At 42.5% G+C, this 14782-nt stretch overlaps 1 protein-coding gene across 32 annotated transcripts in view; it reads right to left on the bottom strand.

The window, feature by feature from the left end:
- Nucleotides 1-14782, bottom strand: part of MAP4 (microtubule associated protein 4) — a 168468-nt gene that overhangs the window by 41213 nt on the left and 112473 nt on the right. For 16 of the 32 annotated variants that reach the window (XM_049716261.1, XM_049716262.1, XM_049716258.1 and 13 more), the window contains 5 exons: nt 11394-11507; nt 8474-8608; nt 6881-7912; nt 6021-6143; nt 1025-4393 (listed from right to left, as the gene is read on the bottom strand). In XM_049716261.1, coding sequence (XP_049572218.1) covers nt 1025-4393; nt 6021-6143; nt 6881-7912; nt 8474-8608; nt 11394-11507 — 4773 coding nt within the window. The remainder of the gene's footprint in view (nt 1-1024; nt 4394-6020; nt 6144-6880; nt 7913-8473; nt 8609-11393; nt 11508-14782) is intronic. The other 16 variants (XM_049716269.1, XM_049716267.1, XM_049716271.1 and 13 more) reach the window with 4 other exon arrangements.

Genomic DNA, 14782 nt, shown 5'->3' with positions numbered 1-14782 from the left:
CCATCTCATGATGAAGCCTCTCCAAAAGCCTAACTGGCTACACCAAGGCCAACCAGTGTTTTTTCATTTCTGGAGTTAGTAGCTGCATCATGCAAGGTGGGAAACAGTGATTAAGTAACAGCATCATTTGTAGGCTGTGAACAGCCTCAAAGGCCATGATTAGATGTATACTTTTCAGGGGAAAAAAAACCCTTAACATTTCTACATCTTAAAGGAATCATCATCTTCTCAGTCTCCTCTCAATTACTTCACTGATTAGAGGCAAAAAGGGCAAAATTATGAGGAATCCTATATGGGCAAGTTTTACAGACTTGCCCATGGATATGGACTATGTTTCATGGACATAGGCTATGTCCAAACTCTAACCCCTGTGAAACTGTGGGCCAATGGCTGTAAGCAACAAACTGCTAAAAGATAGAGCTGCATCACTGAGAGATCATTTCCCACTTCTAGAAACACAAATAAAGTCTGTGCTTACCAATCTGGGTGGAGGCTACCATAAGGGGTTCATTTTCATTCAATCCAAAAGCAATTTGGATATTTAGTCCCACCAGCACAAGTTACATATGTATACTGGAAAAAAAAAATCCCACACACACAGCTGGACATGAAATGTTTTCTTTCCTCTTGTGAATCCTTATACAAAATAATGATATGATTAAAATTTGGCTGTAAACTTTACACATAGGAGGCACACTTTTTTTTTTTTTAATTTAAGAATATCATGGATGGTGATAGACTTTCTGCTAAACAATTTATTGTTTGAAATTCAACTTCCCCTGAAAGTCAAGGTTCAGTGCTGGGTAAAAAGGCATGCAACCAAGTCACCAGCCTCCCAAGCTGGACACAAGGCATGCCTTCGCTGCAGAAAACACATAATTAGCAGTTACAGGTCTTCATGCCAACAAACCAATGGTTAACAAGAATGATTAGAGTCTGGATGGAACCAAAGCACAAGCTCTTTGCCTTTCTGATGCTGACCAAAAGCCACAAGCACACACATTTCCCCACGGCAGGTTCATACCACTGGACTTGAGTTGCTTGCATCGCTCTCGTTCCTGGACTGTAGATTTTGGTAAAAGTGGAGTGAGTCCTCGGGACTTGGTGGGTCTCATGTAGCCTTTCATGGGTTCTGCCGCTCTGCTTTTATCTTCCTTCTTCCCTTGTCCCAGTGCCTTCGGTTCAGATTTTCCTGTCATTTTCTCAGGTGCCTCTAAGATCTTGTCTTTGGGTTCTGGGAGTTGAAGAGCCTTGGAAGCAGTCACTACTAACTCATCTACCACCCTTGAAGGAGTCACTTCAACTTTGCCATCTAAGACACCTGACTGGAGTTCTGGTGGTGCCAAGGAAACACATGCCATTTCTCTGCTTTCAGAATCCAGACTGATTTCTTCCAATTTATCCTTTTCACTTTCTGGTGGCAAAAGAGTCATATCTACCTCCTTATTCAAACTATCTGGGCCCTGGGAATCTCTATTTTCAGCACGTTGGTCCTCACAGAAACTGGGTTTTTGTGCTTTGTCTCCCATTAGGTCAAGAATTGGAACTGGAGCAGAACCTTCCTCAGACTCTTTCTGTTTGTTTACTGGACATGTTGGAAAATTACTGCTATCTGCACATGCTTCTAGGACTCTGACCCCACCTGCCAGGCTTTGTTCTTCTATGAGCACGCCAGAAAGAAGGTGGCCCCCTGCTGGCTCTGTGGTTTTCTCTACTGAGTGCTTTGATGCACCACTGGGCACTGACTCAGATTCTCCTATCACATGCCCTCCGTCTATCCCTGCTTCGTTTTTCATGGGACCAGCAAGCTCACCTTTATTCTGAAGACAGCTAACTCCATGGTTATTAACTGTTTCTATGGCTGCTGTCAGAGTTAGGGCAACTCCTCCTGTGCTTGTAGAGGGCATAACAGCACAGGGAGCCTTGGGTCTTTCTTCAACTGGGACTCCAACTTTGCTGCAATTATCTACCTCTAATAATTTGGAAATCTGGGCTGGAGCTGTCTCTTGCCTGCTTTCTGCCAAGGTGTTTGGAAATGAATCACTTTCCTTTACTACTTGAAAAGTAGAAGGGGGCAATTTTTCACAGGCTGCTGATTCCTGAGCCTCTAGGGGGACTGTCTTATTCATCAACCCTGGTGGTGTTCTAGGGCAGGTAAATGTAATATTTCTATTTTCATCCACATAGCCCATTCCTTCAATTCTGTGGTCCCCTATGGTTTCCATGGGAACATGTATTTTTGTTGCATCTATCTTATTCTCCAGAATGTGCTTCTCAGGGAAACTATTTTTAACCTTTTTGCTTTTTCCATCATTACTCCTTTTATTTGGTTTGTCAGCAACTGCAGTATGTCTCTTGGCCACATCTGTCTTATTCTCCTCAGACGGTACTGAAGGAACAAATCCTGCCCCCTGGATTTGGTCTTGGCAGCTCACATCTGTCACCTTGGTAGCTGGTTCAGTAACAGCAAAATCCTTGCCTGCGCTTGTTTTGTTCCTGCCAAGAGCCCCAAGCTTAGAAGAATTAACCTCAACATTTCTACCCTTTTGGTCAACTCCTTCCACTGTGGGTGTATCTGATATACGTGAGAACAAAGGGTCATGATTTATGGGGAAAGTAAGTTCTAATTCTCTGTTTTGATGGGGAGTACTACCAATATCCCCACGCTTCCCTACAAAAGGTGGGTTGAGGATTTCTTCCTTCCTCTCCATTCTAGCAGGCTGTGTGGAATAACTATTTTTTAACTTTTTGTTTTTGTCTTCACTGCCTCTTTTTGTAGGCTTTTCAGAAATCCAGGGAGCTGCCTCATGATCCATCCAAGGACATTTTTCCTCCTCGCTCTGGTTGCCGACACGCATGCCTATGGCTACAGCTCCTCCTTCTGTTCTAGCAGCGGAAGTCTGAATCATGCCTGACCCATTTCCCAAAGGAATCAATGCCTGCAAGGTGCCTGCCACCCTCAGGTCAGTCATCTCCTTAGGGTCCCGCATCACCACTGCCTCAGTGAGCTCAGCCACGGTCCCTGGTTGCTCTGAAGAACCCAGCCCCAGCTCCTCGCTTTTATCCATTCTTTCCATTTTAGGCGCTGGCTCACTTGGCACAAGAACAATTGTGTCCTTGCTGTCCTTCTGGCTGTCCGCAAGCCACAGCAGCTCAGACCTTGCTCTCACCTTCCCAGAACTTGCTCTCATCTTCCCAGAACTTCCCTTTCCCTTCCTGCTTTTGCCATCACCTGCCATTATCTTAAATGGTTCATTCCCTAGTCCAGGAACCTGAGCTAACACCGTGTCCTGTGGCTGCTCAGAAGCAAAGATGCTGTTCTCCTGTCTTTCCTTGGGAATACTTTCCTTTTTTAGTTCTTTAACCTCTTCAGCTCCCTCAGAAAACTCTTTCTGTTTGTCATTCTGCAGTTTAGTCATTTTACTTTCATCACTCCCTTCTTTTAGACTACTTACTAATGGATTACCTGCTGTCAAAGTGGGTATGGAATTAGGCAGTTCTTTTGCTGCTTTGGGTTTTGAAACTCTACCCTCAGCCTCTTGGTCCAAGACAGGAGAGCAACCCTCTTTGGGTCTGATCTCCAAAGGAATTTCTACTTTGTGTGAAAAAACTTCTGTCAGGGGTCCTTTCAGATTGAGGGAGCCTACTGTCTGGCTTTTATCCACAGGAGTCTCGAGGTAGGGTGCAGGCTGTGGTATGCACTCATCTTGCTGCAGCAATTTCTTGTCTTGGCTCTGTGGTGCTGACTTGTTACCTCTCACCTCTGCCTCTACTCTCAGTTTGGGCTGAGAATTTACTGCAGTTTTCGGGGGTTCTTCCAAAGGACACAAAGGAATGCTGAGACCCTGGGAGGCAAAGTTCTCAGCTACCAGTTTGGCTGCCCTGGAATCAATTTCACATCCCTTTTTCAAGTTTTCTCTGGATACCAGCCCATGTTCTGTGCCCACAGTGGTAGGCTGGCTGGGGGGAACACCTGACTTTTGTGGGTCAGTGGCAGAGGGATGACCTTTAGGCTCATCTGCATTGTCATCATCCCAAGGTCCCCCAGCCCGGGGCTGAGAGTATCTCTTTTGCTTTGGTTTCTTCTTTTTTTTCTTCATCATCATTGGTGTTCTTTCTATATCCCAGGACTCCCTGCCAAGATCCCTCTGGGGTTCAAGGAAGTCACCATGAATAGTTTTCCTCTGGTTCCCAGGCTCACCACAGGAAGACGAACCAGAAACCCAACCCAACTCAGACAAAGGGCAAGGGCCCAGCCCAGGATCAAGAGTCTTCCGTGGAGAAGAGCCTCCCAGCAGCTCAGGAGGGACCCTGGCAAGCCTGGGCCGGGCGGGCCGGGCGGACCTGCGATCACTGGGTCTGCATGCTTTTTTGGCTTGTGTGGGAAGGGTACCTGCAATACATGAAGTTGGCCAAAATTCCAAACAGAAAACCCCTTGTTATTGTTTCTTTAAGAAAATGTCCATTTAGTGACTCATTTAGGTAGTCTATTTTCACCAACCCACATACTGGTTCATTTAGGAAAAGTTTTTTTCCAAAACATTTCTCACTCTTAACTGGGATTAGTAAATATTTAACAAAAATCAAAGATCATCATCTTGGGTAAAGACTTTTTTTTACAAAATGTATTTACAAAATATTCAAAACTTGATAAAAGAAATTCAAACAGCGATCTTCTAATCTGTATAATAAGCACCTACTGCCTATAAATCTCCCCTGATACTTATTTATATTTGTTATTATTTTTAATAGGTACATAATTCCCAGGATAGTAACAAGATGGTAAGCTCCTCTTTTTGGTGACACTGATTAACTGATTGAATGAAATATGTATGATTTTACAATTCTAAGAGTCTGTCACCAATATTATACTAATTACTCATCAGTATTATACCGATTACTTGTTAAACAGACCAGAAGGACAGAATTATACTACTTTTTAAAAAAAAAAGAAAGAGAAAAAGAAAAGATACTGAATTAGTATTTTGTCCAGAGAAAAAGTCACATTATTTCAGAACAAGAGCCTCCTACTTTGAAACACAAATGTGCTAGATTTCAATGTTCTGTTGCTAAAGGTACTTCCCAAAAGACAGAGATATATACATAATGCCAAGTATAGGATAATGAATTAAAACAATTAGGATGAGCACCCTTGGAAAAGTTTCAGGAAGTCACTTAGTCCAACCTCCTGCCTCTAAGTCAATGAATGCAGTATGGATCCAAGATCCTGGAAAGAGACCCGGTGAGAGCAGGTCTAGGACAACTCTTGGCAAGTTTGATGTAATAAATGACCTCACAGAATATTAAAATATTCAAATAGTGACTTTTGTCCTTATCTTTATCCCTCCAATGTCCTCCAAATCCTACCCTTTACTTAATACCTCAGGCCAATTATTGTTTTTCCTGAAAAATTGCTAGGCTTTAGCAACCCACAGCATTTATAACATTTAACTTGGCAATTAATCAGCAGCTATTTGGTGCCATCTCTAATACTATTTAATTCAATTATTATATAAATCTTTGGTTTCAGAGTTCACGCCTGGGAACTTCTCTCACCATCCAGGCTAGAAAAGGACCAGGACCCAGGCCTAAGTATCTGTGTGCCTTAGCATGGTATATACACAATAAGGACTTGAGAAATCTTTAATGATATGTTGAGTCACTAAAACAACATTTTAAAAATCATACATTTATTTAGCTCCCACTTGGTGCCAGACAGTGTTCAAAGCAGTAGAGATTCCAAGTGTAGCAAATCTTGGTCCCTGCCCTGAAGTTCACGATCTCACCACAATCACAGAAAAGGAGGCAGAGAATCACTAAGTTGATAATCATGCGCACGTGCTTCTGGCTTACCATCAAAAATGTGTAAAGCTCACTGAAATCTGTTTAAGAAAGAGATCTGACTTCGTAAACGGTCCTGCTGATCACCACCTTATAACCAGGAACAATGTCTTCCACCATCTCCCCATCTTTCCCAGTTTAAGCGTTTTCAAACAGGCCACTTTGTTTTCCTGACATACCTGAGGTCTCTGAAGGAAGTTCAGAAGGTTGACTGCTGAACGGTTTCTTTTGCTCTAGTTCCTCTGACACAGAATCCTCATCTGTTGGCAAGTTGTGCTTTTGGCCCATGGCTGTGACTGCTTCTAAAGGTAAAAGTAAAAACCACACAGGTTTCAGAGAAGCACCATTTCAGCTACTTCTCCACCTTCCAGAAATTGGAAATGGACACAGTTTTTGAGGAATGAGGGACGCTCCTATTAGGGCAGGAGAGAAATGGAGTGGCAGTTGGAAGGGGGAGGAAAGGGGGAGTTGGGAGGGTTGGGTTTTTTTTTAAAAAGAAGGGAAAAATAACAAATTTTTTTTTTTTTTTTTTTTTTAAATAACAAATTTTTTTACAGTGGTGGGAATAATCCAATGTAAAGGGGGAAAAACATGGCGAGAGGTAAGAAAAGAGAATGGCCAGGGCAATGTGTGTAAGTAGACAAGAGAAGACAGGATCTAGTGCAAGACAAAGATGCTGCCCCTCATGACTAGGAGCAGGGACTGTTTGCTGATGGCAACAGCAGGGAAGGCAGAGTCTATGGATAAAGATACAAGTAGTTAGGTAGACGAGCGAGTGGAAGTTTGTGAATGTTCTCTTTTATTGCTTCAATCATCTATAAGAAAAACAGGAAGATGAGCAGAGAACAAGGATGGAGAAGGTGCTGGCGGTTGGAGGAGGGCAAAGGTGAGAAAGAACTGTTCAGGGGAGCAGGAATGTGTTTAGACTTGCGAAGTACAGTGTGACTGTCTTTATTTTACCTGGCATGACGTTTGTCCCTTACCCTTCTGGAGACTACACCCTTGTAGACAAATACTGCAAGTAAGCGTAAGCCCATACCTGCTGATATCATGAGAGGAGGTACAGCTGACTGTCCTTCATCCTGGAGAGATTCTAACTGGGAAGCCTCACTTGTTTCTTTCTGTGTCCGTGCAGTTTCCATGTCCTTAACAGGAACTGGTGCCACCTCTGCTTCTGAGGATGCTGCAACATCCTTGGCTGGAGCCACATTGTTGGCCAGGGTCACCTCCGTTTGTAGGGGTAGAGCCACATTCTTGCCCAGGGCCATCTCTGTTTCTGGAGATGAAACCACGTCCTTGCCCAGGACCACCTCTGTTTCTTGAGGTGGAGCCACGTCCTTGCTGAGGGCCATCTCTACTTCTGGGGGTGGAGCCATGTCCTTGACTGGGGTGACTTCTGTTTCTGGAGGTGCAGCCATGTCCTTGACTAGGGCCACCTCTGTTTCTGGGGGTAATGCCATATCCCCAGTCAGGGCCACCTCTGTTTCTGAGGACAAGGCTACCTCCTTGGCTGAGGATATTTCTGTGGATGACACAACGTCCTCATCCAGTGGCACCTCTATTTCTGAAAGTGATGCTACACCCTTGGGTGGGGCCACCTCTCGGTCTGTAGGTGGTACCATACCCTCAGCTGGGGCCAAATCCATTTTTACAGGTGGTGTCCTCTCTGCTTCTTTGAATAGTAGTATGTCCTTGGCTGGGGTTACCTCTGTTTCTGTGGGCAGTACCATGTCCTTGGCCAAAGACACATCTGTTTCTGTGGGCAATACATTGTCCTTAACTGGGGTTGCCTCTGTTTCTAGGGGTAGTACCACGTCCTTGACTAAGGCTATATCTGGTTCGATGGATGATTCCATGTCCTTGGCCAGGGCCACATCTGGTTCGGTAGGTGGTTCCGTGTCTTTAGCCAAGGCCACCTCTGTTTCTGTGGCTGGCGCCACATCCTTGGCCAGGACCATCTCTGATTCTCGAGATGGTGCCATGTTAGCAGCCTTCAGTCCCATCACCATTTCCATTGCTTTTGTTGGTGCTCTCTCTTCTGCTGATGCCATTTCTACCTCCTTAGCAGGCTCTAAGGGAAATAAATTGGACATTTAGGATCCATCATTGTCTGCTCATAGCTCTTCATTCAAAACTTACTTTCTTAGGGCACAAGAGTATCTAGCTTTTGTGACCATAACATCCTAAACATAACTAAAAAGCTGTCCACTTAATGCATTTGTGCCTACTCTTCGACAGTCCTAATACTTAGAAGAATAGAATACTGGCAGAACAAAGAGTGGAGGAGGAAAGGCAAAGGAGAGAAAAAAACACAGGTCCAAAAAATCAACACAGGTACACAATTAGTGTCAGAAAGGGAACCTGTGGGACATCAAGAAAACCCCCCAGAGTTCTAAATCTGCCCTGAATTACAGAGGGATTGTCTTTGCCCACTGGCCCTAAGTGTTGTATTTCAACTACAACTTAATTCCTCCAGCTTTGAAATCAGTAATTAAAGTTTAAAAACATCTGTGACAGTTGTGAAAATTTTACCTAACTATACTGCTGCACAAGGCTCAAAAATGTTTGATGCTTTATATTGATTATTGATACTGTAACTATTAAGTGATAAACAGGGATCCTAACAATGTACCTGCTGTAGGCTGCAGAGGCTGTGTAATGGCCTCAGGGGAAATGAAGGATTCTGAACGTGGAGGGTTTGGAGCTTCCACAGGCCACCCCTGAGGAACAACAGCTGCAGGAGCAAATGTGTCACAGGGAAACACACCTAATATTGAAACACAAATACATTTTTCAGACTCAGTCAACACTGGGGAAAAAAGACATTTGATATTTAAAACCAGCTTTATATATTGCCATAAAGACATAGGCCAAAAGGACCAACGAGAAACAAAGCAAGAAAGTTTTAAAGTAAAAACCGCTGACATTCTCCAAGTTTTGGCTAATTGTTAGGCTGCTGCCCTGCTGATTGACACTGACTGGCCACCTTCTACAATGTTTTACAAAGATTCAAAAACACCAAAGAATAGGGAGGGTGGGAGGGAGACGCAAGAGGGAGGAGATATGGGGATATATGTATCTGTATAGCTGATTCACTTTGTTATAAAGCAGAAACTAACACACCATTGTAAAGCAATTATACTCCAATAAAGATATTAAAAAAATAAATAAATAAAAAATAGCAAAGGACGAGCTCTTGCTCCTACATCACAACCAACAGAACGCAACATACAGCAAGGGACAGTGAATCAATTCCTCATCTGTACAGTGAGATTAACATACAACCCTTTCCAACATTAGAAGATACTTTTGTGAAAATGCTTTGTAAATTATTAAGAACTAGACAGATGTAAAAGCATTATTATTATGCTGTCCTCTGCCAGACCTAATATCACATGGGATTTAGTATCGCCTGGCCCTTGCCATCAAGATTATTACAATTTAGCTAGAGAGGCAAGATAGACATATATCAAATAAGGTAAACTGTGTAGTATGGACTAAATGCTATAAGAATTTCAAAAGAACCATGAGACCAGCACAGTCACAGAAGGCTTCAGAGGAGAAGCAAGAGCAGGAAGAGAGGGGAGAGTAGTCAATTTCAAGGATGGAGAGCTCACTGAGCAAAGAAAAGAACGAGGATGCCAACAGGACAAGAATGTTTCTGGGACTATGAGATTAGTCTGATTCAAACAGATCTTGTATACCAGAGAGGAAAAATGGGATTAGAACAAACAGTAGAAGAAAAAATCCAGAAAACCAGAGAATTTAGAGGAAAAAAGTGTGTGTGGGGGAGCTGTCTTAAGGTCTTAATCATAAAAATGATACAATGAATACAGAACAGGGAGTCAGATGATCAGGTATATTCAGAATTAATTTTAAAGGAGAGCAGGAAGTCTGATAGGCGACCACTGAGGTGGTCTAGGTATGAAGTGATAGGGGCTTGCATGGCGTAAAGCAGAGGGAGCACAAAGGAAGAGAAGAAAGATGCTGTAAAGAAAGAAGTCAATGCAACTAAGTGACTGCCTAGGCAGTGAGCTGAAAAAACAGGAGTCAAAGCCAAAATCAAATCAGGAGACTAGATGGATTGCATCAAAGTCAACTCATTTAACATCCTTCTTGCAAGAGATCATCAGGCCAAAGAAAAGCATAAGTGAAACATACAACTACTAGCCAGGATCTTTACAAATACAAAATTATAAGCATTATTTGAAGTGGGACTTACTGATGATGGGTACTGAAGGAAACCAGAACATGTTACCCCAAAATATGCCCCTTTGACATAAAAATTTTGAGCTGAAGGCAATTAAGCAAACAACAAATTGAGAAAAAGCTCCTCCCTTTCTGCCTAATGGCAGGATATAAATTTTCCTTTCACTGGCAAGAGACACTTATCGGGTCAGAGAGGGCACCAAAAGAATATGCAAACAAATCTGACTCCATTAGTTCCCTCTCATATACTTACCTTCCCGAAGTATGACTCTTGGAAGTGTAAAACTGCTTTCCTTTATCCTGTCATTTCTCTACAAATTTAATATTCTTTGTTGAGGATGCTACACAAACTGAATTTCTTTCTTTTTTAAAATAAATTTATTTATTTTGTTTTTTTGTTTATATATTTTTGACTGTGTTGGGTCTTCGTTGCTGCACGCAGACTTTCTCTAGTTGCAGCGAGCAGGGGCTACTCTTTGTTGAGGTGCGCCGGTTTTCCTTGCGAAGCATGAGCTCTAGGCACATGGGCTTCGGTAGTTCTGCCACGCGGGCTCAGTAGTTGTGGCTCACAGGCTCTAGAGCGCAGGGTCAGTGATTGTGGTGCAAGGGCTTAGCTGCTCTGCAGCATGTGGCGTCTTCCCAGACCAGGGCTTGAACCCATGTGCCCTGCATTGGCAGGTGGATTCTCAACCACTGTGCCACCAGGGAAGTCCCAAACTGAATTTCTAAGCAACACCTTTGAGTTACTTTCCTCCCATGTGATGTATGTTGCATGCGTTAATAAACTATTTGTTTTTTTCTTATTAACCTGTCTATAGAGTCTCAACTGAACACCAAAGATGGGTAGAAGTAAAGTTTTGCCTGCCCTACAGTACCTTGGCCACATTCATGTTAAGTTATACAAAACCAGGAATGAGGAAACTACTAATTGATAACTAAGATCTGTTTAACGTTTAGTTTACCATGTACCAGAAACTATGCGAAGTACTTTTACATAAATTTTATTTCATCAACACCACATCTTTAAGGTAAGAACAAGTGGTGGCCCCATTTTATAAAGAAACCAAAGTTTAGGGAGGACATAACTTGCAGAAGGCCATGAACTAATAAAAATGTGGAGACAGAACCTGGCCCTAGGATATAGGATTCAAGATCCCATGAGAGGAGGTGAGCTGAACCTGAGCAGCCCAACTGTGAATTCTCTGTGACTAATCTAGAAGGAGCCTTGTCAGAGCCAGAGCCCCTAAACATGACTTTGCCTAGTGATTCACTTCAAAGGTGATGGGTGAAAAGCCAAATTAATTGATGGAGTTAAGAAATAAATCCAGCTGGAGAAGTCATACCATAACTGTCTTTCAGGGGATCATTTTGTTCTGCAGATGCTGAAGCACTGGTTGTTCCACTGGGGAGAAAGAGCAAATCTTCCAGGCTGTCATCATGGTGCATCTTAAAGGGATCTGGAATAAAGAAGGAATTTAAAACTCATTCCCATTGAACACAACTAGAAAGATTATCATTCCTTTTTATCCTCTGATGAATACTGATTAGCTACATGTGTGTCGTCAACAGTGAGTTAAATATGTTGAGATAATATGTGACTGAATGTGGTAGGGAATCAAATATTCATTAATTCACTTGTGACAAGTTAAAAATACATAATCTCATATTCTCTAAGATTTAATTATCTAAATCAGACAGCCAACAAATACATAAAACTAAAACTACAACTAATGCTCGAGTCTATAATATATTAGGAGGTGAGAGTACAAATATAAACTTTCAATATGTATTTACAGAGCAGACATTCATTTTAGGTTATTAAAAAAAACACACACACACAGAACAAGTAAAAGAGACATTTTCACCTCCTGTGGAGAGCATGAAGAAAACTGCATTTCAAAAGCTGTCTGAATGAGACAAGGTGAACTGCTGGTACCTGGAAAGAATGAACTCTAGACTCAGGAGTTGGCATGAGTAAAGGCACTGAAAACATCAGGTAAACTCTGCACCTTCTTACATGAAAAAAGAGCAAAGCCATTTAGGCCAAGCAAGAATTCTGCTCTCCAAGGAGGCCATCTCGAAATGCAACACACATCTGAATTAGCCTGAAAGTTTATAAAAACACACTGCTGGGCCCTAAGAATCTGCATTTCTAACTAGTTTCTCAGGGAATGCTAATTCCCTTTAGGCACTTCCATTGTCAGAGGCAGCTGCACTGAAGTCCAGGCTTTAAGTGAATGTTCATTCCTGTGGCTCTGAAGCAGCTGCCCCTCCCTCTTAATAGTAAGGGATTTCAGGCTTAGGGGAGAGCACGGCACTGCAGAACATGAACGAGCAGAAAGGAAACTGAGAAACTGCTGGGGCTGGAGGAGGCCCCAGTGCTGCTGCTTCAGAACAGCAGAGGAGCTAGAATCTAGACAGATTAGAAAGCTTCATTCTCCCCAGTCTTAACTTGGTTTGGGGTACCTGCTGCTTGCTCTGCCTCTCACACTTCCACTGAAGGAAAACAGGACACTTAAACCAGCAATGAGAATAACTGTTGTATGGTTCGCACATCAGGAGGGGAAGAATGCTAAATCACATGCAAAAATCAAAGATTTCTACAAAGTTCTGTCATTTATTCATTACTATTTTACTAGGTGCATATGATATGGCAGACCCTGTGTGTTCTAAAAACCCAAAGATGTATAAATCAGGGTTGAAAACATTTAGGAGATGGATATACTTTAGTTCAAGTCAAGGAAGGTCTTCACTTGAAAAATATTTAAGCTGAGCACTAAAGAACTGAGTGGTTGCGGGACAGAGGAAGACCTTTTCTTTCTCTACCTACATACATTCCCTCTCTTAGTGATCTCATCCAGTCTCACAGTTTAAAATTCCATCTATAAGATGATGACACTCAAATTTGTATCTCCAGTCATCTCAACCTCTCCCTTTATTTCCTGACTTCTGTATCAAACTGCCAACACTTAATGTATAAAATAAAGCCAAAATGTAACCTGTTTCCCAAATCACTCCTCCTACAGTCTTCCCATCTCTGATGGCATTCTATCTTTTTGGTCCAAAACCCTGGAGTCATCCTTGGTTTCTCTCTTTCATACACCACATCCAAGTCGTCAGGAAATCCAGCTGACTTGACCTTGAAAATGTCCCCCAGTGGGCTTCCCTGGTGGTGCAGTGGATAAGAATCTGCCTGCCAATGCAGGGGACACAGGTTCGAGCCTTGGTCCAGGAAGATCCTACATGCCGCGGAGCAACTAAGCCCGAGCACCACAACTGCTGAGCCTGGGCTCTAGAGCCCACGAGCCACAACTACTGAGCCCGCATGCCACAACTACTGAAGCCTGAGCTCCGCAACGAGAAGCCACCACAATGAGAAGCCTGCACACCGCAACGAGGAGTAGCCCCCACTCACCGCAACTAGAGAAAGCCCGTGTGCGGCAACAAAGACCCAACACAGCCAAAAAATAAATAAATAAAATGAAAAAAAAATGTCTCCCAGAATCTATTTCTTCCCCACCTCCACTACAGTTTCTCACAAGGCTGCAGTGAAGGTACTGCCCAGGGCTGTGATCATTTGGAGACTTGACTGGGGCTGGAGAACCTGCCTACATGATGATGGCTTACTCACATGGCTGTTAACTGGAGGCTTCTGTTCCTCCCCACGTGTGCCTCTCCACAGCAGCAGCTATCGCCAGGGTGAGTAAACCCAGTGTGACCAAGACAGAAACTGTAGTGCCTTTTGTAATCTAATCTTAGAAATGGCATACCATTATTTCTGCCATCTATTCTATTGGTCACATAGCCCAAGCATGGTACGATGTGGAAGGTGACTACACAAGGGTGTGAATACTAGGAGGTGGGGATCACTGGAGCCATCGCCCTGAATTAGTAATTAAAAACTACTCACAAAGAAACGCCCTGGCTGAGATGGCTTCCCTGATGAAATCTACCAAATATTTAAAGAAGAATGAAAATCAATTCTTCACAAACACTTCCAAAAATATTAAAGAGAGGAGGATACTTCCCAACTCATTGTATGAGACTAATATAAAACTAGACAAAGACATCTCAAGAAAGGAAAACTACTGACCAGTATCTTTTCTGAACATGGATGCAAAAGTCCTCAACAAATGTTTACATATGTGCCAGCATATAAAACTCATTATATACCATGACCAAATGGGATCCATCTCAGGAATGCAACATTGGTTTAACATCCAAAAATCAATTAATGGAATACATACATAACAACAGAATTAAAAAAATAAAACCACATGATCATCAATAGATGCAGAAAAATCACTTGGCAAAACCCAACACCCTTTCACGATAAATCAAACACTCAACAAATTAGGAATAGAAGGCATTTTCCTTAATCTGATAAACGACATCAACAAAAACCACACAGCTAAGACCATGCTTAATGGTAAAAGACTGGATGCTTTCCCTAACTAAGACCAGGAACAAACAAGGAAGTCTGCTCTTGCCACTTCTATTTAACATTGTACTGAAGGTTCTAGTCAGGACAATTAAGCAAGGACAAGAAATAAAAGGCAGCCTGATTAGAAAGGAAGAAGTAAAACTTTATTGTAGAGGACATGATCTTATACGCAGAAAATCCTACGGAATCAACTAAAAAACTATTAGAACTAATGAGTTCAGCAAGGTTGGAAGATACAAGATCAATATACAAAAACCAATTCAGATTCAGAAAAATCTGAAAATGAAA

Source organism: Orcinus orca, chromosome 10 (genome assembly GCF_937001465.1).
Source record: "Orcinus orca chromosome 10, mOrcOrc1.1, whole genome shotgun sequence".
NCBI lineage: Eukaryota > Metazoa > Chordata > Mammalia > Artiodactyla > Delphinidae > Orcinus > Orcinus orca.
This window is presented reverse-complemented; position numbering and strand designations above follow the sequence as displayed.